This window comes from Carassius gibelio, chromosome B10, assembly GCF_023724105.1.
Source record: "Carassius gibelio isolate Cgi1373 ecotype wild population from Czech Republic chromosome B10, carGib1.2-hapl.c, whole genome shotgun sequence".
NCBI lineage: Eukaryota > Metazoa > Chordata > Actinopteri > Cypriniformes > Cyprinidae > Carassius > Carassius gibelio.
Genome location: NC_068405.1, coordinates 21,340,088 through 21,365,443, shown reverse-complemented (window position 1 = coordinate 21,365,443; position 25,356 = coordinate 21,340,088). Strand labels below are relative to the sequence as shown.

The 25,356-nt window shown below is 35.4% G+C and overlaps 2 protein-coding genes and 1 long non-coding RNA gene across 6 annotated transcripts in view; 2 read left to right on the top strand and 1 right to left on the bottom strand.

Annotated features, from left to right (window-relative positions):
- LOC127966029 (single-stranded DNA-binding protein 2) overlaps positions 1 to 13,444 on the top strand; it is a 59,986-nt gene extending 46,542 nt beyond the window's left edge. For both annotated transcript variants that reach the window (XM_052566816.1, XM_052566815.1), the window contains 12 exons: positions 5,694 to 5,753; positions 6,110 to 6,176; positions 7,153 to 7,223; positions 7,911 to 7,978; positions 8,085 to 8,130; positions 8,268 to 8,303; positions 9,574 to 9,628; positions 10,234 to 10,304; positions 10,452 to 10,530; positions 10,807 to 10,835; positions 11,057 to 11,155; positions 11,990 to 13,444. In XM_052566816.1, the coding sequence (XP_052422776.1) occupies positions 5,694 to 5,753; positions 6,110 to 6,176; positions 7,153 to 7,223; positions 7,911 to 7,978; positions 8,085 to 8,130; positions 8,268 to 8,303; positions 9,574 to 9,628; positions 10,234 to 10,304; positions 10,452 to 10,530; positions 10,807 to 10,835; positions 11,057 to 11,155; positions 11,990 to 12,019 (711 nt within the window). In that variant the 3' untranslated portion in view covers positions 12,020 to 13,444. The remainder of the gene's footprint in view (positions 1 to 5,693; positions 5,754 to 6,109; positions 6,177 to 7,152; positions 7,224 to 7,910; positions 7,979 to 8,084; positions 8,131 to 8,267; positions 8,304 to 9,573; positions 9,629 to 10,233; positions 10,305 to 10,451; positions 10,531 to 10,806; positions 10,836 to 11,056; positions 11,156 to 11,989) is intronic.
- Positions 13,445 to 13,978: 534 nt separating this feature from the next.
- On the bottom strand, positions 13,979 to 17,117 carry LOC127966032 (uncharacterized). 3 transcript variants are annotated; one of them, XR_008155534.1, is made up of 4 exons: positions 16,776 to 17,117; positions 16,574 to 16,685; positions 14,443 to 14,558; positions 13,979 to 14,336 (listed from the first exon to the last, which is right to left on the bottom strand). It is a non-coding gene; the product is annotated as an uncharacterized LOC127966032 (long non-coding RNA). The 3 variants fall into 3 exon arrangements; XR_008155533.1 differs by having other exon boundaries at positions 13,979 to 14,413; positions 14,500 to 14,558; positions 16,776 to 17,116; XR_008155532.1 differs by lacking the exon at positions 14,443 to 14,558 and having other exon boundaries at positions 13,979 to 14,413; positions 16,776 to 17,112.
- Positions 17,118 to 21,011: 3,894 nt separating this feature from the next.
- Positions 21,012 to 22,850, top strand: LOC127966874 (alpha-2B adrenergic receptor-like). Its single transcript, XM_052568200.1, has 2 exons — positions 21,012 to 21,191; positions 21,338 to 22,850. The coding sequence occupies exon 2, from the start codon at positions 21,515 to 21,517 to the stop codon at positions 22,823 to 22,825; it is 1,311 nt and encodes a 436-aa protein (XP_052424160.1). The 5' UTR covers positions 21,012 to 21,191; positions 21,338 to 21,514; the 3' UTR covers positions 22,826 to 22,850.
- The last annotated feature ends 2,506 nt before the right edge of the window (positions 22,851 to 25,356 follow it).

Sequence of the window (25,356 nt, the reverse complement as noted above, 5' to 3'; positions counted from 1 at the left end):
AGGTTCAACTTATAGTCCGAAAAATATGGGTGTTTATGAGAGAAACTACTTTTGTTCATCAGAAATTGATTGGATCATGATCATTGGATTATCAGTTTCAAGAACAGAGCAAGTTATGTTTGAATAAAGAAACTTGGTAGTTTGAAAGTAGCTTCCTGAGCCCCGCTGGGGTAGTAACAAACGCGTCCCCCTGTGCAATGTGGTCAGACGAGGACAAGCCTTTAATCTTTAAGCTCGGTATGAAGAAATCCACAGATCCGTCGGGTTTGTAAAGTGAATGCAGGCTGTTGAGAATGCATATATATGAGATCTGCTCCTCAGATGTCTGTAGAGGTGGGTGGAAGTTTCAGTAATTCAGGCAGATGGTTTGTCAGTCAGGTGTACTGCGGCTCACTGTCTACTGCAGCACATCTGCCTGTGCTGGAAATCATTTTGTGTCAGAAACACTCATTATATCATCCAATTCATAAACTTTATTCTTGGCTTTCAGCTATAGAGCATTGAGACTTTAAAGTGCCATCTGGTTAATCCATGTTTAATCAGCAAAAGCAATCAGAATGTGCATGTTAAAGCATAAATATATACATATTAATATATATATATATATATATATATATATATATATATATATATATATATATATATATATATATATATATACAAAATGTTCTACAGCAGAACATGTGTGATGAGACATGGCGCTAGCGTTGTGGCATTGTTGGGGTTTTAATGATGGGAAATATGATAAACGTAGAATGCACTGAGCTGGTGATGAGCGTTTCGAGTAAGTTTTTCAGTTGTTTTGTCTTTGTCATAGTGATTCAGCCTCTGCAACAGTCTTTGTCTGATTTCCAACAGACCATCATTAGATCAAACACGGAAGTTTAGCGTAACAGTGCCCCCCAAAGGCCCGAGAGCCACATAACACTGTCACTTTACTAACTTCAGTCTTGTCATTTTTGCTTTAATGTATTTAAACTGGTGTTTTGGTGATTTCTAGTGGCTGTTTTAAGTCTGTTCATCAATATGACCATATTCCACTAACACGTCTCAAAGCACCACAGTGCTTTTTATTTATTTTGAACATTATATCTATTGTTTTATCATTTCAATCATACTTTGTAATTTTTTTTTTTTGGCTAAAAAGTGTTCTTGCACTATTTTAATGAAAATCATAATTTGTTACTTTAGTGTATGAGTTTCTTTTTTCTGCTGAATCCAAAAGAAGAATTTCTAAAGAATGTGGGTAACCGGAAAGTTGACGGTAGCCATTAACTTCAATAATATGGAAAAAAAAATACTGTCAATGGGTACCGTCAACTGATTGTTTACCCACATTCTTCAAAATATGTTGTTGTTTTTTTTGTTTTGTTTTTTAACAGAAGAAAGAATCTCATACCAGTTTGGTACTACATGAGGGTGAGTAAATAATGACAGAATTTGAACTCTCCTATTAACGGTCTAAATAAATTTTTGCATCATTTTGCACTCTTTGGATATCAGTGATTTGTCTCTTTGCCTTCTAGGGAGCTGTACAGGAGAGTGTCCAGCACTTAATATTTCATGCGCGTAATTTGATGTAACTTGATAACAGAGAAAGATGGTACAGCAGCAGGACTGGAGGCCTTAGAGATCCATGTCCTGCTGATTAGAGTCAGAGTGAAGCATGCTGGGTATTACTCTACTCTGAGTGTGAGATACTGCTCTTCCACCAGACTAATGGAGATTATTTACCCTAGGGATGCTTCAACTCGCTCTGGAGTTCTCAGTCTTTATCCGTGGGTTTTTGCAGGAGCTAAGCAATGATGTGGCAGACTTGCAGACAGGAGAACTTTCAGTGGATATGTTGGGTCTAAAAGGTCGTCACTGGGGCAGAACTAGAAAGGTGTGCATGCTGTACCCTTTAACATCAGCCTGAAATGTGTTTATACTTAATTTACCCATAGAAGGAACATGTCAGGGCCTTGTGGGTGTTTATAAGAGTGCAGCGGGTGTAGCTTTGAGCTGACCATTTCTGATGGTGATTCAAGTTAATGTTCGTTCATTCATTTATTTATTCACACATTCCCTAAATATTCATATCATGCTTTTTTTTATAATTTGCTCATAATTTGTACTTTTATTACTATTTTGGGGTAGGCAATATATATTGATATTTCTGAAGAGTGCATTGATATATTCATATGTATTTTATTGTTATATTATATTATATTATGCTTATTATTATGCATCATAACAGTATAAAGTTAAGGATGAATGATCGGTATATGTTCATTTATATTATATTGTGCATTATATAGATTAAGTTTTGATGTCTTGAACCATGTGCAGTTCAAGATTGATTGACCAGTTATCTGAAACCAAATTACTATAGAATGGCAATGCATCCTTGATATGATTCTCTTAACGCATGTTCACTTTATTTCATTAATAAGTTGTTAAAATAGACTAGTCTACAGGCACGTACGGGCACGCTCAAAATTCCAGCCTTAAGCCGGATCACCTTCTTTGTGCCTTTTTTGCCAAAACCTGTTAGAGAGATGAATGATTGTACCGGTGTGTTATTTTTAGAAAGCTTAAGCCATGAATTATGCAGTGGACAGATATTAGATTAGATGAATGGCCTGTTCAGTTTCATTCTGGCTTTTAGATATTAGACCTGGGTAGGTATTCATGAAACATCATAGACTGGAGTGTGTTTGTGGTCAGCAGCAGTGTATATGTGTGTGTGTGTGTGTGTGTATACAGTACAGACCAAAAGTTTGGACACACCTTCTCATTCAAAGAGTTTTCTTTATTTTCATGACTATGAAAATTGTAGAGTCATACTGAAGGCATCAAGGGCTATTTGACCAAGAAGGAGAGTGATGGGGTGCTGCTCCAGATGACCTGACCTCCACAGTCACCGGACCTGAACCCAATCGAGATGGTTTATGGGTGAGCTGGACCACAGACAGAAGGCAAAAGAGCCAACAAGTGCTAAGCATCTCTCGGGGAACTCCTTCAAGACTGTTGGAAGACCATTTCAGGTGACTACCTCTTGAAGCTCATCAAGAGAATGCCAAGGGTGTGCAAAGCAGTAATCAAAGCAAAAGGTGGCTACTTTGAAGAACCTACAATATGACATATTTTCAGTTGTTTCACACTTTTTTGATATGTATATTATTCCATATATAATTCCACATGTGTTAATTCATAGTTTTGATGCCTTTAATGTGAATCTACAATTTTCATAGTCATGAAAATAAAGAAAACTCTTTGAATGAGAAGGTGTGTCCAAACTTGGTCTGTACTGTGTGTGTATATATATATATATATATATATATATATATATATATATATATATATATATATATATATATATATATATATACACATACAGTACTTTGAGGGATTTGGTTCTTGATCAGCACGGCTTGTAACCTGAGGGTAGTAAACATGGGCTGAGAATGTACTGTCTGCTGCTTCTACCAGTAAAGAGACCTTTCTGTTCACCTCGGTGCAGTCCACAGACCTCACTCATATTTTATTAAAGAGGACAAATGCAGGCCTCTCACCTCGGTCCATAATTAATCAGTGACTGAGGTGTGCAGGAACACAGTGAGCATGTCAGACAGCGCTGAGCAACCGAGGCCGATCCCTGAGCAGATGTACCGCTTCTCACATACTCTTACTGTGATCCAGCTCCCGCCAGAGAGACACACACGTCTAGGTACATCATGATCCAGATTTCAGCAGGGTCTGTTATCAGATTCTTCAAGGATTACTGTACAGCTATACTGTCAGCTTAAATATTATGGAGCTATGATCAAACTGTAACTGAGATCATTTTAAGACTTCCATAAAACGTAACTTAGAACTCCAATAATTCTTCTGAGCAATAAAACTTTAAAAATGTTCAAGTGTGCAAATTTTACAATTAATTTAGAGGGTTGTTTATATATATATATATATATATATATATATATATATATATATATATATATATATATATATATATATGTGTGTGTGTGTGTGTGTGTAGTTAATTATGGATTTTATTATTTATTTATTTATTCATTTATTTATTTATTTTAAAAAGTCATGGAAAACAGTTTTCCATTAAAATTTATGTGGTGATCTACACTACATAATTTATCTAGATTTTGATCTTGTGTAACTTTGTGAGAGAGAGCTGTTCTTTTGAATCGGTTCTTTTGATTCCGATTCATTAGTGAATCAATATGAATCAAAATGAACCTTTTCAGCAATCACAAGTGACTCCTATAGAAAGTGTGTGAGATCCCTGAATACATGTGAAATTTAGATCTGATAAAGTACTAGATAATGTCAGTGTTTATGTTCTATCAATGTATTGAATGATATGAATCCTAACAGAAAGTGCTCAAGCAGCCTGCTGTTGCCATGGTTACTTGCTTAGAGGATCACGACTCCTGAAAATCCACACTCTGAATCTGAACTTCTCTTACTTTTGTGTTTGTTGAAATGTTCCTCATGCGGTATGAAGGATTAAATATGCCGAGTGTCTGCTTTTGAAGACCCTCCACCTTTTGTTTGGACTTGAGTGCTTCTGTAATTCTGGCTGTATTTTATCAGAGATGCACACATATAGAAATGTGACTGAAAATGCATTGTGTTTGTGTTGCGTTCAAGGCACAACAACATCTCTCTCTACATTTGCATTCCATTTGAACAAAGAGCTGGATTTTCATGAAAACCCAGTGAAGGCGTCCAATTTTCACATCATAATGACCGACTCTGAATTGCCCTTAATTATCGATAGATGTTGGCCCAAAAACAGATTGGCCACTCGCCTGAGCTTTGATCTCTGAAATAAGACGAGGCCACCAAAGCCTTGTGAACTGAACAATTGACACCTTTTAACTTTTAGGGACACATCACTACATACATATAAATAAAATGTCAAAACAATAAGTATATTAATTAATTTTACTACTTTTTAATCATCAAAGAAACCTAAAAAACATGCATCATGGTTTACACAAAAATATTAAGCAGCGAAATTGTTTTCAACATAATATGAAATGTTCCTTGAGCAGCAAGTCAGTACATCAGAAGGATTTCTAAAGATCATGTGACACTGAAGACTGGCGTAATCATGCTGAAAATTCAACTTTGCATCACAGGAATACATTACATTTTAAGATATATATATATATAGAAAACATGTTATTTTAATTTGTAATATTTCAGATGTCTGTTTTTACTGTATGTTTGAATAAGAGACTTTCTTCAAAAACATTTAAAAAAACGTACCGACCCAACCGTTTGTTCTGTAGTGTGTATGATTTCATCCCGTCTTAGATACATGTAGTATGTTTCCTTTGTCATCAAGGTTTTTTTTTTCTTCTTAATCTTACTTCAGATGTGGAGGTGGGAAATGGCCTCGTTCGGTTGGATGCTTGGAAATAATTGTTTTCTGTTCTCCTGAGACTTTCTCGGTGCTATTGATTTACTCGAGCTTTAAGTAAATGCCCCCAGAGCTGAAGTAAAGCTAGTTCACTGTGTACTGATCTTTAAAAAGACCCAGTTCAGTATGGTCACTGCTGGCTATCTAGCTGGTGCTTTTAGTGACTGTTTTAGTGAGCCAATATATAGGAACATTACTCAGTTTCTCAGCTCCTTACAGTAGGAAGTTGCTGATTTCATGTGAGATCTCTTCTTTTTTCTAGCCTTTCATGTCGTCGCGTTATCCTGGCGGCCCCAGACCTCCTCTCAGAATACCCAACCAGGTGCTTTTCAATTTCAGTTTAGTTTTAATACACAATGCCATCTCAATATAGAAATACAAACTCATAATGGAGTGATTGGAGCTTTAAATGTTTTATTTTTGTCTTGTCTAATTGACTTGCTGTGAGTCATGCTAAGACTTTTCAGCCAAGACTAATATTTCCCTTGAATAATATATTTTTTTCCTATTCCTGTCGCTTAAGGCTATACATTTTATTTCTAGTCAGACTGCATGAATGTGGTATTTTGGGTCGTGATCTAATGTCATAGCCCGAGGGCACCTAATGGGCCTTATCTGCTCCTGCTTGGAAGACGTTGACAAGTGTGTGTTAATCTGAACTGTATCTTTCTGTTTCAGGCGTTAGGTGGAGTCCCTGGAAACCAGCCGTTATTACCCAGTGGTATGGACCCTTCAAGACAACAAGGTTTGCATGCAATTAAACCTAACAATGTGAATCTCACAAAGAAATATTTGGGTCATATTTAACTCCTGAATCAAAATGTAAAATAAATTATTATTTAATAGAAAATGAAGCCTATTTTAGGACCCTTTTGTCCATGATGACATTATTTTCATAACAATTAAGCACTTTCCCCCCAGAATTCTCATTATCGTAATGTGGAAAAAAAAAAAAAACCTCATTCTCATTATGGTAATTCAGTAATGAAAATCAAGTCTGGACAAATGATTGTTTTATTTTTTAATCATCATAAATTAAATATTTCCATGCTGTTTGAATACTTTTTAATGTTGTTATTGTTTTTCATGTTATAGTAATGAGAGCAAGTGATTGATGGTTAATTGTCATGATAATATTATGATCCTAAAAAAAATAAGTCATTTATATATTATTCCATATTAAATATCCACTTTTTTATTATAATATGTATATTACTATATTAAATATACATTTGTTTTTTTATATTAAAATGTGAAATATATTTAGTAATATTATTTTTGGAGGGGTTGAATTTGTGTTTTTTTTTTTTTTTTTTTTTACTTGTCAGTTTTCAAACATACACACACACACACACATATTTTATATATATATATATATATATATATTACCACCAAGATATACATTATTATATCAAAACATATGTAACATACTGTATGTAAAACAATGTTTTGTTTCCTCTTGATTTTTTTTTTTATCATCAGTTGATTCAGTCATCACATGAAAAAAAATTAAACAGGGTAAATATTTTACCAGTTTAAACATACATTATTATTGTATAAAAACATATTTAGAAACATTTATTTCTCTGGTAGGTGTTTTTTTTGTTTTGTTTTGTTTTTTACATTTCTTTTTTAAATATTTTGGGCATTTCTTGACCGCTTTCCTGAGATTCAACTAATGCATTTACCACAAATTTCCATCTGAACATTTGATTGGACAGGTCATCCAAATATGGGCGGAGCAATGCAGAGAATGACTCCGCCCAGAGGGATGGTACCTCTTGGGCCACAGGTATGACCATCACACCTGTATGTTTGGATCTCTCTAAGGCTGCCCTCGACTGAGGATTTTTATGGCCGACTAATAGTCATTCATTTTAAGCATTATTTGACTAATCGCACATTTATTAATTTACCATTTAAATCATTATAATGAGCCTTTAATTGCTTACATAAGCCTAATAAGTGCTCAAGCACACGCATAAAGCTTGTGTGTAATAAAGATTGTGTGTCAGTGAAAATCAGTAAGGAGACCGCATTAACATGTTAATATTATTTTGATAAACTAGTGCTTGCTTTGTTTTTGTTTTAAGAGATGAAGTCGGTGACACTGACTCGTCATCTCCACAGCAATGTGTGTGCATGTTTCATACAGATTACTTAAATACAGGCATCGTGTTTTTATAAAAGCGTGTTTTGTTGTTATTGTGAGTGCACACAAACGAACGTAGAGTCTTTACAGATTCGAAAAGTACATCACTCTTATCTGAATGACTAAAAATGAGTATTTCAGGAGTAAGTGAGTCATTTCTCTAGGTTAAAATTAGATTGAGCAGCCATGTAAAGCTACTCAAACTTACGTTTCTCAGATGATAAGCCATATTTGAGGTCGATGAATGGTAGATGATCGTCTGGATGTCCTGCCTGATGTATTACCAAAGATTAGCTGTTAACATTACATTTCTTTCTATCTTTCCAGGCATATGGAGGAGGCATGAGACCACCACTCAGTGCTCTTGGGGGTCCTGGGATGCCTGGGATGAATATGTATGTACTTCCTATTAGACTAACAAGTACTTGCCTAACAACAAAGATTATTTCCTACTTAGCCGTACAATAGTCAATGAGTACAACACGGCTGTCTCTATTACAGGGGTCCCGGAGGAAGACCGTGGCCAAATCCACCAAATTCTAACTCGGTGAGTCATTTCTCCAATCAGTCATTGTGAAATGTCAGCCACTACAGCTGTAGGTAAATGTTTGCACTTGAAGAGCGTCAGATTTGTTGACGTTCTCTTTGTTTTGTCTGTCTGATCACATCCACGTGGCATTTAAGATCCCGTACTCCTCGGCATCTCCAGGGAGTTATGTGGTAAGTGCCGTGACCCTCTCCATTTACAACAACCAGGAATGCTCACGTCCTGCTGTTAGACATGCATCAGATCGCAGATAGTTCTGTGTCCTCAGTCGTGGAAGCCAGTAAATGTTGTTACTAGTCTTTACTAGAAAATATTTAAATAGTTTGAAATATTTAAAATGTTTGGTCAAAAGATTATGTTATTAAAAGACGTCTCTCCTGCTCACCAAGGCTGCATTTATTTAATAAAAAATACAGTAAAAACTGTAAAATAGTGTAATATTATTGCAGTTTAAAATAGCTGTTGTCTATTGTAATGTATTGTAAAATGTAATTTATTTCTGTGATGCAAAGCTGAATTTTCAGCATCATTACTCCAGTCTTCAGTGTCACACGAATCTTCAGAAATCATTCCAATGTGCTGATTTGCTGATTATTATGATATAATTTTGAAGTAGAAAGACTGAAATTGTATTTTCTATATGCATTTATGAGATGTAAAATGATAAACAAATTTAAGTACTGTTTTATGAAAAAATATCAGAAAATAGGTGCAGTTTTGCTTAAAGCATAAAAATTATCTACCAGGGAGGACAGAAAAATTATTTTTTCTTTGAATTCCATTTATTTTTCTCACCCCATTTTGTTCTTGTTTTAAGAATAAACTCGCTTAATTTTGATAGATTCTTTAAAATGGTAAAATCTGAAGTAATTTTGCTTCTCTAGTAAATGTATTTTGATTTAAGAATGTTTAGACATTTGTACTGGATATAGTATTATATGATGTTATATACTGAATATGTATATTTGTTCAAATTAGGCAAAACAGCAAAACAGGTTAAAAAAAATCAAGTGAAAATTTCACACAACTAGAAATTGCCAGATACACTGAAGCACATTTGAGATACCGGTTGTGACTAAACACGTCATTTTAAGACATTTACGCAAGATATTCTGTTAAACCGCTGTCAGTAACTCCCGGCCGAGATGATTTGTGGAAGGGAAGCTGTGGTAGTTTACTGAAAGCAGCCAGACAAGACGAGCTGCTCGGGAAAGCAGAGCCGAGTCAGCAGAGAGGAGGAGAGATAATTAGATTTGGGAAGAGGCAGGATGAAGCAGATATGCCCAGTGCTGCCCACAGCAACGGCCTCAGGCCTCTGTCATGAACCACACACAGGACTGTCTTCACATTTACACCTGTACATGCCAGAAGTGCATGCAAATAGAACTCATTAATCTGTGTTACATGAGATTCAGAACAATATTTGTCTTCTCTCTTTCTCAGGGTCCACCCGGAGGAGGAGGGCCCCCGGGGACTCCCATCATGCCTAGCCCTGCAGGTAGGACTGCAGAAGATAGTTTTTCATGCAAAGTTGAATCTAATTATGCATAGATATATTGAGGGGAATAAATCTAATAAAATTATATATAATATAAAAAATATTTTTCACAAACACACACATATATAATGTATCATTCAAATAGTTTTATTTAATGTATTATATTTAATTATAATAATAACACCTTTATTATATCTAACAATACAATTATTGTATTATTAATTATATTATTTAACAAATATTTTGTTTTATGTACATGCATATAATTTTTTTTTCTAAAAAATGCATTTCTTATATTTGTGTTTTTATTTATATATATATATATATATATATATATATATATATATATATATATATATATATATATATATATATATATAATTATTATTATTATTATTATTATACCAATAGCATTATTTTACTTCAAACATATATATATATATATTTTTTTTTCATTTAATCATTTTAAATTTTTAAGATTATGAATATTTACTTTTTTCTGTCTTTAGTGACCAACAATGTCCAAATACATTTTCCAGCCATATCAGTTGAGCATTGGCTGAAACGTTGTTGATGCACTTGTATGTTTGGCTCTACCTCTACAGACTCGACGAACTCTGGAGAAAATATGTACACCATGATCAACACAGTGCCGCCCGGAGGAAACAGGCAAAATGTAAGAGAGCCTGATGAGTTTAAAATATTTACACACATGCATCTCAGTTCACATTGAGCTTGCATTCGTTTATTCTGTACTTACTGACAAAACTTCCTCTTTAGTTTTTATAATAACGTTAAATGAGCTTCTGTGTGTGTTTGACAGTTCCCTATTGGTCCGGGTGGAGATGGTCCGATGGGCGGCATGACAGGAATGGAGCCTCATCACATGAATGGATCATTAGGTAAGAGCTTCTTTAATACAAACAAGCACTTTACAACATACTCTTGGACATCTTTGAGTGCTGTCCACTTACTTTGCTTAGAGAGTATCAAAGCATGTCATAATTCAATGTGAAATAGCAGCTTTCATGCTTGATTTCCTGATTTGTTGTTTTGCGTGATTATGCCACCTTGTGGTCATTGAAGATTAATCATGCATTTTAAAAGTACTACCTTTGCAACTATGCATCTACAGTATAATTAAATAAATCCTAAATCTGTATTTTTATTTCTTTTAGGGTCAGCTGACATGGACAGTATGCCCAAGGTAAGGATTGTTGTGTCAGATTTTAATCAGGACTGTCAATTTGTTCATATTTTAATCAATTTCATTACATGATAGATGGGCATTTTTGGCTGCTGTTTCTTGTGTTGTTAAAAGTTCAGCTTTTATTATAATAATTATTATTAAAATGTTGTAAATTGACAGCCCTAATCGTCATACACAAACCTTATTGGACTGAACAATCACACTATCTGTCTGTACAGAACTCTCCTGGTAACCTAAGCATGAGCAACCAGCCTGGGACTCCCAGAGATGACGGAGAAATGGGCGGAAATTTCCTCAACCCTTTCCAGAATGAGAGTGTATGTCATTTCCTGTGTGCTAGTGCATTTGTGCTAAACGTTTACTCCACCTCAGGTCATCCAAGATGTGGAGGAGTCTGTTTCTTCATCAGAACAGATTTGCAGAAATGTACTGTAGCATTGCTCAACAATGAATCCTCTGCAGTGAATGGGTGCCGTCAGAATACGAGTCCAAACAGCTGATAAAAACATCACAATAATCCACAAGTAATCCATATGACTTCAGTCCATCAATTAATGTCTTGTGATGCAAAGCGCTGCATGTTTGTACACAACAAAGCCATCGTTAAAGAATTTCATAACTTCAAAAGTCCTCTTACCATAATATGACTTTCTACAGTTATAAAAGTAATCTCTTCTGAATCAGAAAAGAAATATGCACAGATCAAGCACCATTTACTAACGAACACAGTTCTTGGTGGATTTTGATGTGAGAGGGTGACAGGAGATGGACTTTTTCACTGAATGAAGTGTTATTATGGATTATAGACTTGTATTTTGGCTAGAATCAGTGGTTTGAGGTTAAACGTGCCCAAATGGGTCTGTTTATTACAAACATGCAACTTTTCACTTCTCAGGATATGGAGATTACTTGTGGATTATTGTGATTGTTTTTATCAGCTGTTTGGACTCTTATTCTGACGGCACCCATTCACCGCAGAGGATCTGTTGGTGAGCAAGTGATGTAATGCTCAATTTCTCCAGACCTGATGAAGAAACACTCTTAGGTCATCATGAGTCAAATTTCGGCAGATTTTCATTTTAGTGTAAACAATTCCTTTAGAGTTCTTAAACACCCATTCAAACTCTTCTCTAACTCTGATGTCTTTGCAGTATTCTCCAAACATGACCATGAGTGTGTGAAGACCTCATTTGGAAATTCCACCACGTGACATGGAACTTGTGCAAGCGCGCTGTAGCCAGCCCTCTTCTGCTCTCTGAAGAATATGGGTCCAAGCCTCTCCTTTCTCTCTCCTTCCTTCGTTTCCTTATTTCTTCAAATGTCATTCTTTCACCTCCTCGGTCGTGTCGCATCAGGAGACAAAGCGAACCACGCTGGGCTGAGAGCGACGAATCAACAGCCTGTCTATATTTACTTGTGTGTATATATGTGGGTGTACATTCAAAATTACATGTGCATGTCTGTATGAAAGGACATATATTGATCCTAAAAAGAGAAAGACGATGGACTTGGACTGTTTTTAACTAAAACAAAAGCATATTTTCATGAAATAGATTGACAGATCTCTGTAAACGGATTTATTGCAGGAAACACTTATTCGTAAAATGGCAGAATCGTAATTTCCCAACGAGGACGCACTGTAATTGATTCATGATCATCTTTGTGTCATCGATGAGAGAGTTTGATTCGTATTTTATTGAAACGGGTCGAGTTGTCGTCAACGGAAATGTGTTTGTAATTCCAGCTGACGCCTGTAAATTATTTCCTACTGCATTCGGCCTTCTCGCTTCTGTGCTCCTCAAACGCAGTCCAGTCTGATCAACACCCTGGAGGTTTTGTTTGTATATACAGGAGATTTATTTTTCAGGACGATGCCTACGAAGAACAGCCATTCCATCCATACACTTAAAAAAAATTCTTAGCTGGGGGACGCAAGAGGAACGTCCTCCGGAACTGAACCGAGATCGTCGCACTAGCTTCAGTTACCGAAGAATATTTCTGTCATGTTTTCAAAATACTCCTAATCATGTGACGTACACAGATACGTTTACTGCTCTTATATTACGACGTTTTCTTTGTGAAAATCTTTGCATGTGAATACAGGAAGTAAGGACTGTTTTTTTGGGAAAAGGAGACTGGTCCATTTAGAGGAAGGGCACATGATGGGAATTATAATTCCATACATCTGTCACTCTAATAATCAACTTATTTATACAGCTGTTGTTGTGTCACCCGGAGAAACTGTGATTTGCTTTGATTTTTTTTTTCAAGTGGAATTATTATTAATGTTATTATTGCGGAATTTCTAAAGAAAATATATGTAAATTTTTTATAGCTTGGGGATCTGCTTCATCTGTGTCTGTGTGAATTATTTAAAACAATACTGTATAATAACTGAGATGTTTTCGTGTTTATTTGTAGTAACATTTGCCCTTTTTACCCCAGATTTTCTCCTGACTATGAGAAAGACCCCATCATGAGTGTACAACATTATTTGATTTTTGATTTTGTGAAGTGTTTATTTTCTACCCTGTGTTGACTTTTGTAAATACACCGGGAAGTTTTGGATATCCTGTACTGATATAAAGCTTCTCATTGCTGTTTAACAGACTGACAAATCATTCCGCTTGTGTGATTTTGTATGCATAAGTTTTCATTAACATTTTATATTTCTGTTTACATAATAGAAAACGTACAAATTGTAGTTTTTTATAATATATAGATTAACATTTTATATTATTTATTTCCAAATGGTTAAGGTTTAGCAAGGTTAGCCAGTTTATTAGTTAATAGTCTTAAATACAATTTGCACTAAAGTCACTGATACTATTTTGTTGATTTGATTTTATCTGTTTGGTAAGATTTAATTGTATTATTTATCATTGCATATTGGTTTCCGGGCATGCCTACAATTTTAGATCAGTTCAGGTGCGTTCACTTCAGTAACTAAGGTTTTAAAAATCACTCTGTAGTCCATTCTTACCCAGTAATCACAACCTGTTGTTTTTCGGATTATTATTTCATCATTTTAAATCAGCAAATATAGTTATTATCAATATTAAATATTGAAATAGTTTATTTAATAATTAGAATATTTACCATTCTATTCTAAATGATTAAATATGAAGTTTACATTCAGATATGATCATTATTCAATTTATTGTTAAAAAAAAAAAAAAAATGTCCTTTTCCCAAAACAACCTAGTGTTTTATCAACCCATGGATGAGAAAGGTAACTAGCATCAATCCCCCTTTTACCCACAAATCTTGTGTGAATCCATATTTCTCCATTAGTGAAGAAACGTGGCTTGAGGACGGTACACAACAATGATTTACAGGCGTCCTCTCTTATATCTCCTTTCTGTTTCTGCTCCAGTTAAACACATGAAATATAAATAACCATTACAAGCAAATTTGTACAATAAGTGTGTACCCATCTTTAAAGGTTCATTTAGCAGTTCATATTATAAGTCTTTTTTCTTCATTTCTTCCTTTAAGCTGAAAGACATGTAGGAATGGCATGTGTCATGGCTTCCATGGATAACATCCAGTTTGAGGAGTCTGTAGGATGCACCCTATATCACATAAATGAACATTAACTCACCATCTTGCCATCCAATGAGTTTGTGTCTTGAACAGATTTGGAGAAATTTAGCATTACATCACTTGCTCAACAACCTCTGCAGTGAATGGGTGCCGTCAGAATGGGAGTCCAAATAGCTGATAAAAACATCATAATGATTCAAAAGTATTCCACACACACACAGTCCATCAATTAATGCAAAATCTGCATGTTTCTAAGAAACAAATCCATCTTTAAGGTTTTTTAACTTTAAACCGTCACTTCTGGCCAAAATATGCATCCATGATCCATAATAAAGCTTCCTTCAGAGAAAAAGTCCATCATCTGTTGTCCTCTCACATCAAAATCCAACAACATATTTGCTTAGATCTGTTTTGTACTGTTTTAGCTTGTAAATGGTGCTTGATCTGTGCATATTTCTCTCCTGATTCAAGACAACCTTTTCATAAGAGAAGGCAATATTATTTATATATATATATTCAGCCAGAAGCAGTGGTCTAAAGTTAAAAATGTCTTAAAGGGATACTCCACCCCAAAATGAAAACGTTGTCATTAATCACTTTCCCCCCCCCCCGTGTAGTTTCAAACCCGTAAAAGCTTTGATCGTCTTCAGAACACAATTTAAGATATTTTGGACAAAACCGGGAAGCTTGTGACTGTCCCACTGACAGCCAAAAGAATGAAGTATGAAGGGCATTGTCAGAATAGTCATCTGTCATCAGTGGTTCAACCGTAACATTATGAAATGACGAGAATACGAGAATTCAGCTTGGCATCTCAGGAAGAAATTAGATTTTAAAATATATTTAAAAAGAAAAGTTACTTTACATTGCAATAATATTTCACATTATATAATTTTAATGTATTTCCAATCAAATAAAAGCAGCCGTGATGAGTAGATTTCTTTCAAATAAGTAAAAAAAATTGGGTTTATAGATATATGGACACATTTCAGTCCATTATGTGCGTTTTATTTTTTATGTATACTTCACAATGTACTTTTCAATGTATCGTTCTATTAAATTCCATAATATTGCTTTAAAATAACAAGTTACAACATAACGGGTCACATTTGATTTATTCATTTTAACTATCGATATTATAAAAATTTTGTAACTGAATATTAGTAAAATAGCGTTTTAATGTGACTGTCAGAGAGTATAGTGACATAGGATAACAGATAAACATGTGCATAGAACTTCTCTCTTGCTTTGACTTTAGAGATGTAAAAATATAATATTCACTGATGTCTATTTCTGCAGGCGTCTCTGAAACCCTTGGACGTTCAGGGCTCCGTAGAGGAAATGCTGGAATATTCAATGGCTTCAGACAAATGACAACTCCGTCTCTACAATGAAGAACCACATGAAGGACTAAGCTTCAGAACATGGGTTAGCGCTTTCCTTCAACTCTGTCATTAAATTAATATATAGTTGCATCTGCTTGCGAGGTTCTGAGACGGATGGTGTATCACGAGATCTGCAAGCTATTATGTCACATCTCAGTTTACTCCAGGAGACTGTACTTCTAATAACTTCACCAAACAAACTTGATTGGTTGTTCATTGGCAAAACATCCTGAAAGAACAAATGATGTAACGTTTGATATTAAAATCACTGCCCCAACACAGAATGTCTCCGGTGGAAAGAATCCAATGATAGGGTCAGCCAGAGGACAGACTTTAAACTCAACAAGAGTGACTTGGCAGTGGGATCAGATGTTCCAGTCATGAGTCCGTGTGCTGATGAAGTACATGCTGATTTTATGACATTTATGCTGTTGTCAATAAAAGAATTCGCATGCCAGGTCATTTCTGTACTGAAAATCAGTTAAGGTGAAACTTTATCTTTAGATCCCTCATTGAGAAACATACCCAACATACATATTCCCAGAAAACACATTCTGGACTGGAGAGACGAGGGAGCAATACATACTGCATGCTACATACTGCTATATCCCCATTGTTACTGAACAGGACAAGCCTTCTGTTCGTGTAACATCTCTGCCCTCTTCAGGGGTATTTGGGGTATAACAACCTGGCAGCTCTCACAGTCCTGGCTGGAAAGCCAGTAACATCAATAATAAGGTCATCACTTTGTTTTTTCTATATGATGCAGCGATGTCTAGAATGTGGCTAGTGTGCTGAATTTACCTGTGTTTTGCAGGTAGGAGTCAATGTGCACGAGGATGCTGATATGCAGGGTTTAAAAGTTGAGATGAAGGTCAAAACAACAGCTTTTCATGTTTTCTGGCTGCTCGCCAACCTGCGGTTACAACCACAGTGGGGAAAAAAAAAACGGTTTGTGATAGTGATAGTGCTATGAATTTTGCAGTTACATAAAACGGTTTCTTACCATCCTTCCATGTGTCCTCCAGGAGCTGTGAAGAGGTTGAGAAAGCAGATGAGAAGGAAACTATTTATCACATTAAATGCACCACAGTCAAAGAAGCAAAAATCGGGATTTCCTGGTTCTGTTTTCTAAAAGGCAACCCTGCAAGGATGGGTATGATTTCTACTATTTGTAACGATGGAACACAGGAAGCCAGAGAAACAAGTGCAGTGTTATAATGGGTAATCCAAAAATCAATATCCAAAACAGGCAAGAGGTCATAACCATAATATCAGTCCAAAAACAAGAAACCACAAGGGACCGCAAGAAAACAAGGCATCCATGAAACAGAATGAGACAGGCTGGGATATATGGACAGGTGATGACGATGAAAGTGAAGACAGCCAAGTGTTATTAACAGGTGTGCAATTAACCGTGATGAAGGGACAAGGCTTTGTGGGAAATGCAGTGTCTGCAGTGGGGTGCCTGTGGGGAAGTGAGACCACTAGTGGGCACCCAGGGAAACACAGACCAGACTCTGTGACACCATTCTGTTTTGGATACATTTTAAAAGAAATAGTACAACCCAAAAATTTGCTAAAACTTTACTCATTCTCAGGCTGTCCAACGTGTAGATAAGTTTGTTTCTTCATCAGAACAGATTTGGAGAATTTTATAGAACTATAAAGAAAATTGTGATGTTATCTATATTAAATGATATATAGTTGTAGTGTTAGAATTAGAACAATTATTTAATTTTGCAGTTTATTATTTTTTGTCTTTGGTGTCAAGGGGTCCAATAAAACCATAAATATCTATGGCACAATATAAATCTGACTAAACCTGCATACAGATGAGTAAACCTGCATTATCATCTCTTTGAGGTGTCTTTATAAAGGTGCTGTCTCAGTGTGGACAATAGTGTAAAACTGAAATAAATATGGACGTATATGTATGTAAAATATGTAGACACAGCCTCATAGACTGCACAATTATTTACCGTATTTTCCGGACTATAAGTCGCACTTTTCTTCATAGTTTGGCTGGTCCTGCGACTTATAGTCAGGTGCGACTTATTTATCAAAATTAATTTGACATGAACCGAGAGAAATGAACCAAGAGACAACATTACCATCTACAGCCGCTAGAGGGCGCTTGCAACTGTGTGATTTCTTCTGTATGTTGTTTAAAATGGAAAAAAAGAGTTAATTATCGACAACTTTCATGTCTTTCACCAAATCACTCCCCTGTTTCTCCTGTAATAATTATAATAGATCAATAAGAGCCCTTTTCCTGAAAGATGTTGTTTCAAAACCAAATGTAAATGCATATTGGGATAAATCTGTGAGTGATGTTGACAGTAAAAAAGTCTGGCTTCTGCCCAATCGATATCTCTTAACAAACCAGGTGAAAGAAGTATCCTTTAAAATTCTACAGAGAATATACCATGCTAAACATTATTTCATTTATTTAATTTAATGTTAGCTATAGCTTTTGCAAGCAGAAGCCGGAGACAGCTGTTCATTTATTTTGGCACTCATGTGTCTTCTCTGTGGAGTAATGTTTGACTTTATTGTTGGATATGTTGATGGAGATTTTATTTTACAGTGGAAAGAGGTTCTTTTAGGCATTCTTGCAAACTTCAAAGATAAACAGACCTACAGTACATTTATTTTATACATTTTTTATTTTAACGGTTAAATTTCATATCCATAAATTTTAATTTTCAGGTAAAAAGCCATGTTTTATAGCATTTAAAAATGAAGTGAAATATTATATTAAATCTGTATTACCCTCAAAGAAACAAAAACTATTCGAATTTTGCAAGCAAGTACACTTTTTAATGTATTCCTATAATTGTGTTTACATCTCCCCTTAGCATTAAAATTTTTTTATTGTTACTGTATGGATTGTGTCATTCTGTAAAATAAAATAAAAAAATTCCCATTGTCTTGATTCTTTTTATAATTATTGTAACACATAGCGTAATGTGTTAGATCAATGAAATAAACGACATAATCACATTTTGGAGAATGAGAGCTTTCATTTAATATATGATAAGATTAAAATAAATGTATTTACAGGTTCTCAAGTCCCCAGTTTTTGTTCTTATAGTAATTTTGTTTTGTCCAGTAGGTGGTAGTCACTGTGCACTTTTTTGTTGGATAATGTCAATGGAGTCTGTAAATGTTGGCAAATGATGCACAAATGTTTCCCCGGATCACAAAACCAGTCATCAGGATATTATTATTTTTTTCAGATGAATAAATAAGCTAGGATATGACAATATTTGGCTGGGATACAACTATATGAAAATCTAAAGGTGCAAAAACAAAAATAATCTAAATATTGAGAAAAATAAAATGTGTCCAAATGTAGTTCTTAGCAATGCATATTAGCTACTAGTCAAGAATAAAGTTTCCATATATTTACGGTAGTAAATTTACAAAATATCTTTATGGAGCATGATCTTTAATTAATATCCTTTACTTAATATTGATAATTTTGGCCCACATGTATTGTTGGCTATTGTTACAAATACCTGTTCTATTTATGACTGGTTTTGTTTTGCAGGGTCACATGTACGTACTATTTCATTAAGTCAATTCTATGATATATTTCAGTGTGTTGTGTTTTTCTTTTAGGTTCTTAAGTAAATTTGTGATCACTATATGCTGGTAAAACTAAATTAAATCCACTCGTCTTGTTTGCATTTACTAAAAAACACTGGGTTAAAAACAACCCAATTTTATTTGTTATTAACACAAGGACTGGGTAAATATAGGACAGAACCCATCTTGGGTTAATTTTACCCAGCAAATTTGTAGGTTGTTTATTTAAACCAGCATAAGGGGTTGATTTAACCCAGATAAAGTTTATTAATTTTTACTAGGCTATATTACTAGCTTATTTTTTACTTCATACATTAAATAATGTTTACAGATTAATTTAAATCCTCTAATTTTTTCTAAAATAATCCACACAACCACTGTTAACTTCCTTTACTTTCCTTTAATTATCATTTACAGCATTATTTATATCGTTTTTAATAGGCTATACATATTGCCATTTTTAAACTCATTTAACAAATAATAAAACTAAAAATTAAACGTTAAACAGAAGTAATTTACGTGTTATTAACCATTCTCTGTTGTTCTGTTTAACTGCTCTGCGTCGCGCTGGTTCTGAGGGAATATTTGTATTCTGTGTCTTTATGAATAAAATCGTTTATTTTATGCAAAGCATCAGGCATTTCCATCACTCGAAAATACCGCGACACTCGTTAAAGGTGATTCATACAGCTCGACTGTATATTGCTCTGAATAAAATTGAACGATATTCAGCACAGTAATGATTTTATAGATAAAATAAAATGTATGCAAACCTGTATTTTGCAGACGAATGCGTCAAGTCGATGGCGCCAAGAACTGCTCTCTCCAGAAGAGAAGCAAAAATATAAATAACTCAACCGCTGGGTTAAATCTAACCCAGGATCCTAGTAATACAGAAACTACCCAACATTGGGTTGTTACATTTGACCCAGGATCTGAGTAATAGAAAAACTACCCAGACATTGGTGTGATACGAATGTCTGTGTCAACGGCTGTATCAACGGCCCCTTAGATTTCAGTTAATATTAATTTAACTTTCTGTTTTGCGAATATTTCTCAAGTTTATCATGTTTATTGCTTTTAGAGTCACTTACAACTGTATGTAGAAAAATTACTCTGTTATAAATTGCAAAGGTGACTACAGGTCTGACCTCGAAAAGCAGAGTTCACTCCGGTGACTGATGCGCAAACTTCTAGAAAACGTGAAGAACATTTTATAAATTAGAAACTAATGTAGAAATACATGGAAGGACTTACATTTTCGAATTCCCTGTATATTTGTATTATGTTGATACTCTTGAAATTGATTACATTTTAAAATAATAAAAGCAATTATTTAAAGTCATAAAATTGAACATTCCTTTGTGGATTTTCCCTTCTGTGACATGGAACTGTTTATGTAAAAATGATTTGTCTTTATAATATTTGGTATTTGATTAAATGTAGTTTTGGCTTGTCTGGTGCGTGTGTTTGGAGACTGTGAACCTTTTCACGCATCTTGGAAATTTCAGAGCTGTTCGGACACACACAAACCCACGGAGCTGCCATGTTTGTATCATATTTATGCTTCCGTACTCTACAAATGTACCTCCCTATCTTTTACCGTCTAATAACCTAGTGTATTGTTTTGACGCGCTAGTGTCCCTGCGCATCTCCAAGCGCGTGTTTGTTGCGTTAGGCTGTAAGAGCTCGCCTCTCTATTTTTTATTTTTTATTCGTTTATTTGTTTGTTTATTTTTGGAGTTGCAGATCGGACCACATATATGAACGATATATCTGATATATTAAATATATCATCGTATTTAAAATCCGTTTGACTTATGGTGGGGTAAGTTAATACCTTGATTTTTAAGTTAATGACCAGTTTTGCAGTTAGGTTTCATTAGCTGATTGATTTTAAATGATTAGCTTGTGAAATAATCCCCTTAAAATACAAATGCAAAGTCTTGATTTGTAGTGTTTTTCCCCTTTGAGGTTCGAGAAAGGAAATACCTGGAGGATGTCATTCTCTGATTGATGGAAAGACCCATTTTAGTCATTTCACGATTTGCAACTATTTTCTAAAATAAATTCGGTTTTGGAAGGACCTTAGGATTTAAGTCTACTTCAAAGACTTATTTTGGACTTCTCTGTCTAGCCTGGAATTTCAGTATGGCCACAACACCGTATTCAGGAGAGACTTGGAAAAATCTTAGTTCTGAGGTTAAAGCATGCAATTCCCATCTTTCTTATTCTCCTGAAACCACAGCTGCATTTGCCACCTCAATGACGCTGATCATGCTCTTCACCATCTTCGGGAACATCCTGGTGATCATCGCAGTCCTGACGTGTCACTCTTTACGAGGACCTCAGAACCTTTTCCTGGTGTCCTTGGCTGCAGCGGACATCCTGGTGGCCACATTGATCATCCCGTTCTCCTTGGCCAATGAGCTGATGGGCTACTGGTACTTTGAGTCACTTTGGTGTGAGATCTTCTTAGCACTGGATGTGCTCTTCTGCACGTCTTCCATTATACACCTGTGTGCCATCAGCCTGGACCGCTATCTGTCCATCTCCTGGCCGGTGCAATACCCGACCCAACGCACCCCTCGCAAGATTAAGGGGGCTATATTGGTGGTGTGGCTCATCTCTGCGGTCATCTCTTTCCCCCCGCTGGTATCCATGAATAAGAACCCGCAGGTATCCAACAATAAGACCCTGCTGGCAAAGGATGGTGGCGGCCCACAGTGCAAACTCAACGAGGACCCCTGGTACATCCTGTACTCCTCCATTGGGTCGTTCTTCGCCCCGTGCCTCATCATGATCTTGGTGTATGTTCGCATCTATCAGATTGCCAAGAAGCACACTAGATGTCCTCCAGGAGAGCTGAGGAAAGACTCTGCAAGTCGTGTGCCACCTGGCAGAGAGCTGCAGAACGGGAAAAACCAGGGAGGTGTTGACCCTGTGAATGTCCCTAATATGACTGGATCCAGATTTAACACTGTAAACCAGTCTCAACCACCAGCAGAAAGTCGGCAGCTGATGAAACACTCAAGGGGGTGCAAGTACAACGAGGACAGTTCAACCTCCAGTGTGGGGACTCTGGAGCCTGGCCACCAGACATCCACACAAACCCAAATGTACCAAAAAGTCATCATAAAGTCAAAGGGCAGCCAGAAACCAGCAGAAACTCAGAAGACCAAAAGGAAAGCCATCATCATCCGTGAGAAGCGCTTCACATTCGTCCTAGCTGTCGTCATTGGGGTTTTCGTTGTCTGCTGGTTCCCGTTCTTCTTCAGCTACAGCTTGCAGGCCATTTGTCCAGAGGCTTGTAAACTACCAGAGCCACTTTTTAAGTTCTTCTTCTGGATTGGCTACTGCAACAGTGCCCTGAACCCACTCATCTACACCATCTTTAACAGGGACTTTCGTAAAGCCTTCAAAAAGATTCTTTGTAAAAACTATAAGGACTCTTCTTTATGAACAGACAACATTGGGGGAAAAAGGGTTTTATAGGCCAACAGTAAATTGCCATTTGATTTCTCTAAAGGAGATCCTTGCAGAACCAGTTTTTTTACTGCAAGTTTTACATCCGATTGTTAATAATAATAATAATAATAATAATAATAATCATCATCATCATCATAATATTAGTTTATATTCCTTGCATAAGAAAGTAGCAATTGCAGATCAGTCTTTATGTAAATTCACATCAGTATTGCCTTTGAGTTGTTATAAATGTTTTGTCATGTTAAAACAGTGTCACAAATTGGCAAAAAAAAAAAAAAAAGAGGAAGACCATTCGGATACTGAAGAAAAAAAAATATTTAATTGAAATTGAAATTATTTCTATTTGTGAAATTTCTAGTGTGCATTCAAAGACAATGCAGCTCTTTCTTAGAGACACCATTGGCTCCGCTGCATTGTGAGATCACAGAGCTGGATATGAGAAGATTTCAGAGAGCTTCACCTCTTTGGGAAAGTGGCAGAGCGCTTAACGCAGAAAGAGGCTTTGCTCTCTGGAGTGAGAGAAAATAAAGCAAATGCATAGGTTCATGGCTTTAGCTAGCTTTATAATAAACCCTCTGTTTAGATTAAAAGCATGGTTTTGACTGACATTTTTGCTGGTTTTCTGATTTTAACAGATTTTTATATGCTTGATATTGAGTTCTTATTGAAAGTATTTGCTGTTGTATCTGTAGGCTGATGTTTTGGGTAATTAGAACCTCTTGCAGTGTTTTCTGTGTCTAAAGAGAGAGGGGCAATTATGTACATTAATTGTGCACTTATTAATGCCTCTTTATAATTTTTTTTAAGTTTTACATTTTTTGTGCTGTCATAAGAAGGTTTATGCACTTTAATTTAGCTTCTCAATGATATCAGTGACTGTGAGTGCAGATAAGTAAATCTCGGCATGTACTCTTGACAATAAAACTGCTTCTCAGAATTTGGTCCCATTAAGTGCCTTGCTAAAATTGAACTGTAAAGCAAATATATTTGTGAAAATAAATGTACAGTTGAACCAACTGCATATTTTACAGAGTATTTTTTGGCAGCTGATGTGCAAGTTGCTAATGATTGTTCTCAAATATTCATGAAAGTTTTTCTGGCTGGCTGTTATGTACTCTATGCACTCATCGTGCCATCCAAAAATCATTTTCAAAGACTTTTACATTAACTGTTCCCCCCTGGTGGAATGAACTGCCCAACTCTATCCGAGCCTCAAGAAATTGCTAAAAACACACCTCTTCAAACATCTTTATTTGACCCTCTAATTCTAGCACTTTCTTTTCTTTGGATAAAAGTGTCTGCTAAATGACTACATGTAAATATACTTTTAAGCAATATAATAATAATAATAATAATAATAATAATAATAATAATAATAATAATAATAATAATAATAATATATTTAATTTAAATTGCCCCTCAACATTTTAATTACACTGCATTTCATGTAAATAAAATGTTTAATTAGTAGACAGTGCGTGAATAGTGTTAATTCCTCTTTTATGTCTCCTTGCATTTTAGATACATACACATAAAATTATGTCAAAAACCCTTTTCGGCATTCTTGTTCTCTGTGCTTTAAAAAAAAAAAATCATGCTTATCTGAAAAGTCATCTGATTGTGTCTCAAAAACCACAATAACATGCTTTAATAACATTTTTTACCTCAAGAGATATGCATGCTGATTTTCTGTGGCTGAGTTCTGTGGCAAGGTTGAAGTTCCTTCATGCAGTTTATTAATGCTCATGCAAACCTGAGGTCATCTGAGGACTGAACACACAACCATCTGTATCTCCATCACACTAAATCCCTTCATTACATCTGTGACAAAATCTGATGTTTAAAACTGTTCATATTTTCATCCATCCAGTTGCATGTTCATTTTGTGAAATAAATCACTTGATATCGCAAAGGGAAGCATAATTTCAAATTATGACTGAGGTGCCCTTGAGCAAGGCACTGAACCCCCCAACTGCTCCCCAGGCGCCGCAGCATAAATGGCTGCCCACTGCTGAGTGTGTGTGTGTTTGTTCACTGCTCTGTGTATGTGTAATTTGGATGGGTTAAAAGCAGAGCACAAATTCTAAGTATGAGTCACTTGGCTGAATGTCACGTCACTGTGCATGTGCATTGGCTGGTCTAGCCTCAGGTTTCTATGGAACCAGATCTAATAATGGCCACTGCAGTGATGCAATGACTTTACAAATCAGTGATTGGCTTTTTCATTTAGAAGCTGGGACTATTCTGCCATACTCCACTTTGCAAATTCTCCCATGTATAAGTATAGGAGTGAACCTTTTTTGTATTTCTAAATTCTTTGAAACTTAGCATAGATTTATGCTACCACTCATATTATTCACATGTGTTTTCAACATCATTCAACATAATTTATGTTTGCTTAGTACAAATATTTTGAGATTCTGGAACCTATTATAAAGCCTACTTAAATTTGATATGCAAATGTATAAAACATATAATTTTCCCTAACATGATCAAAATCTTCC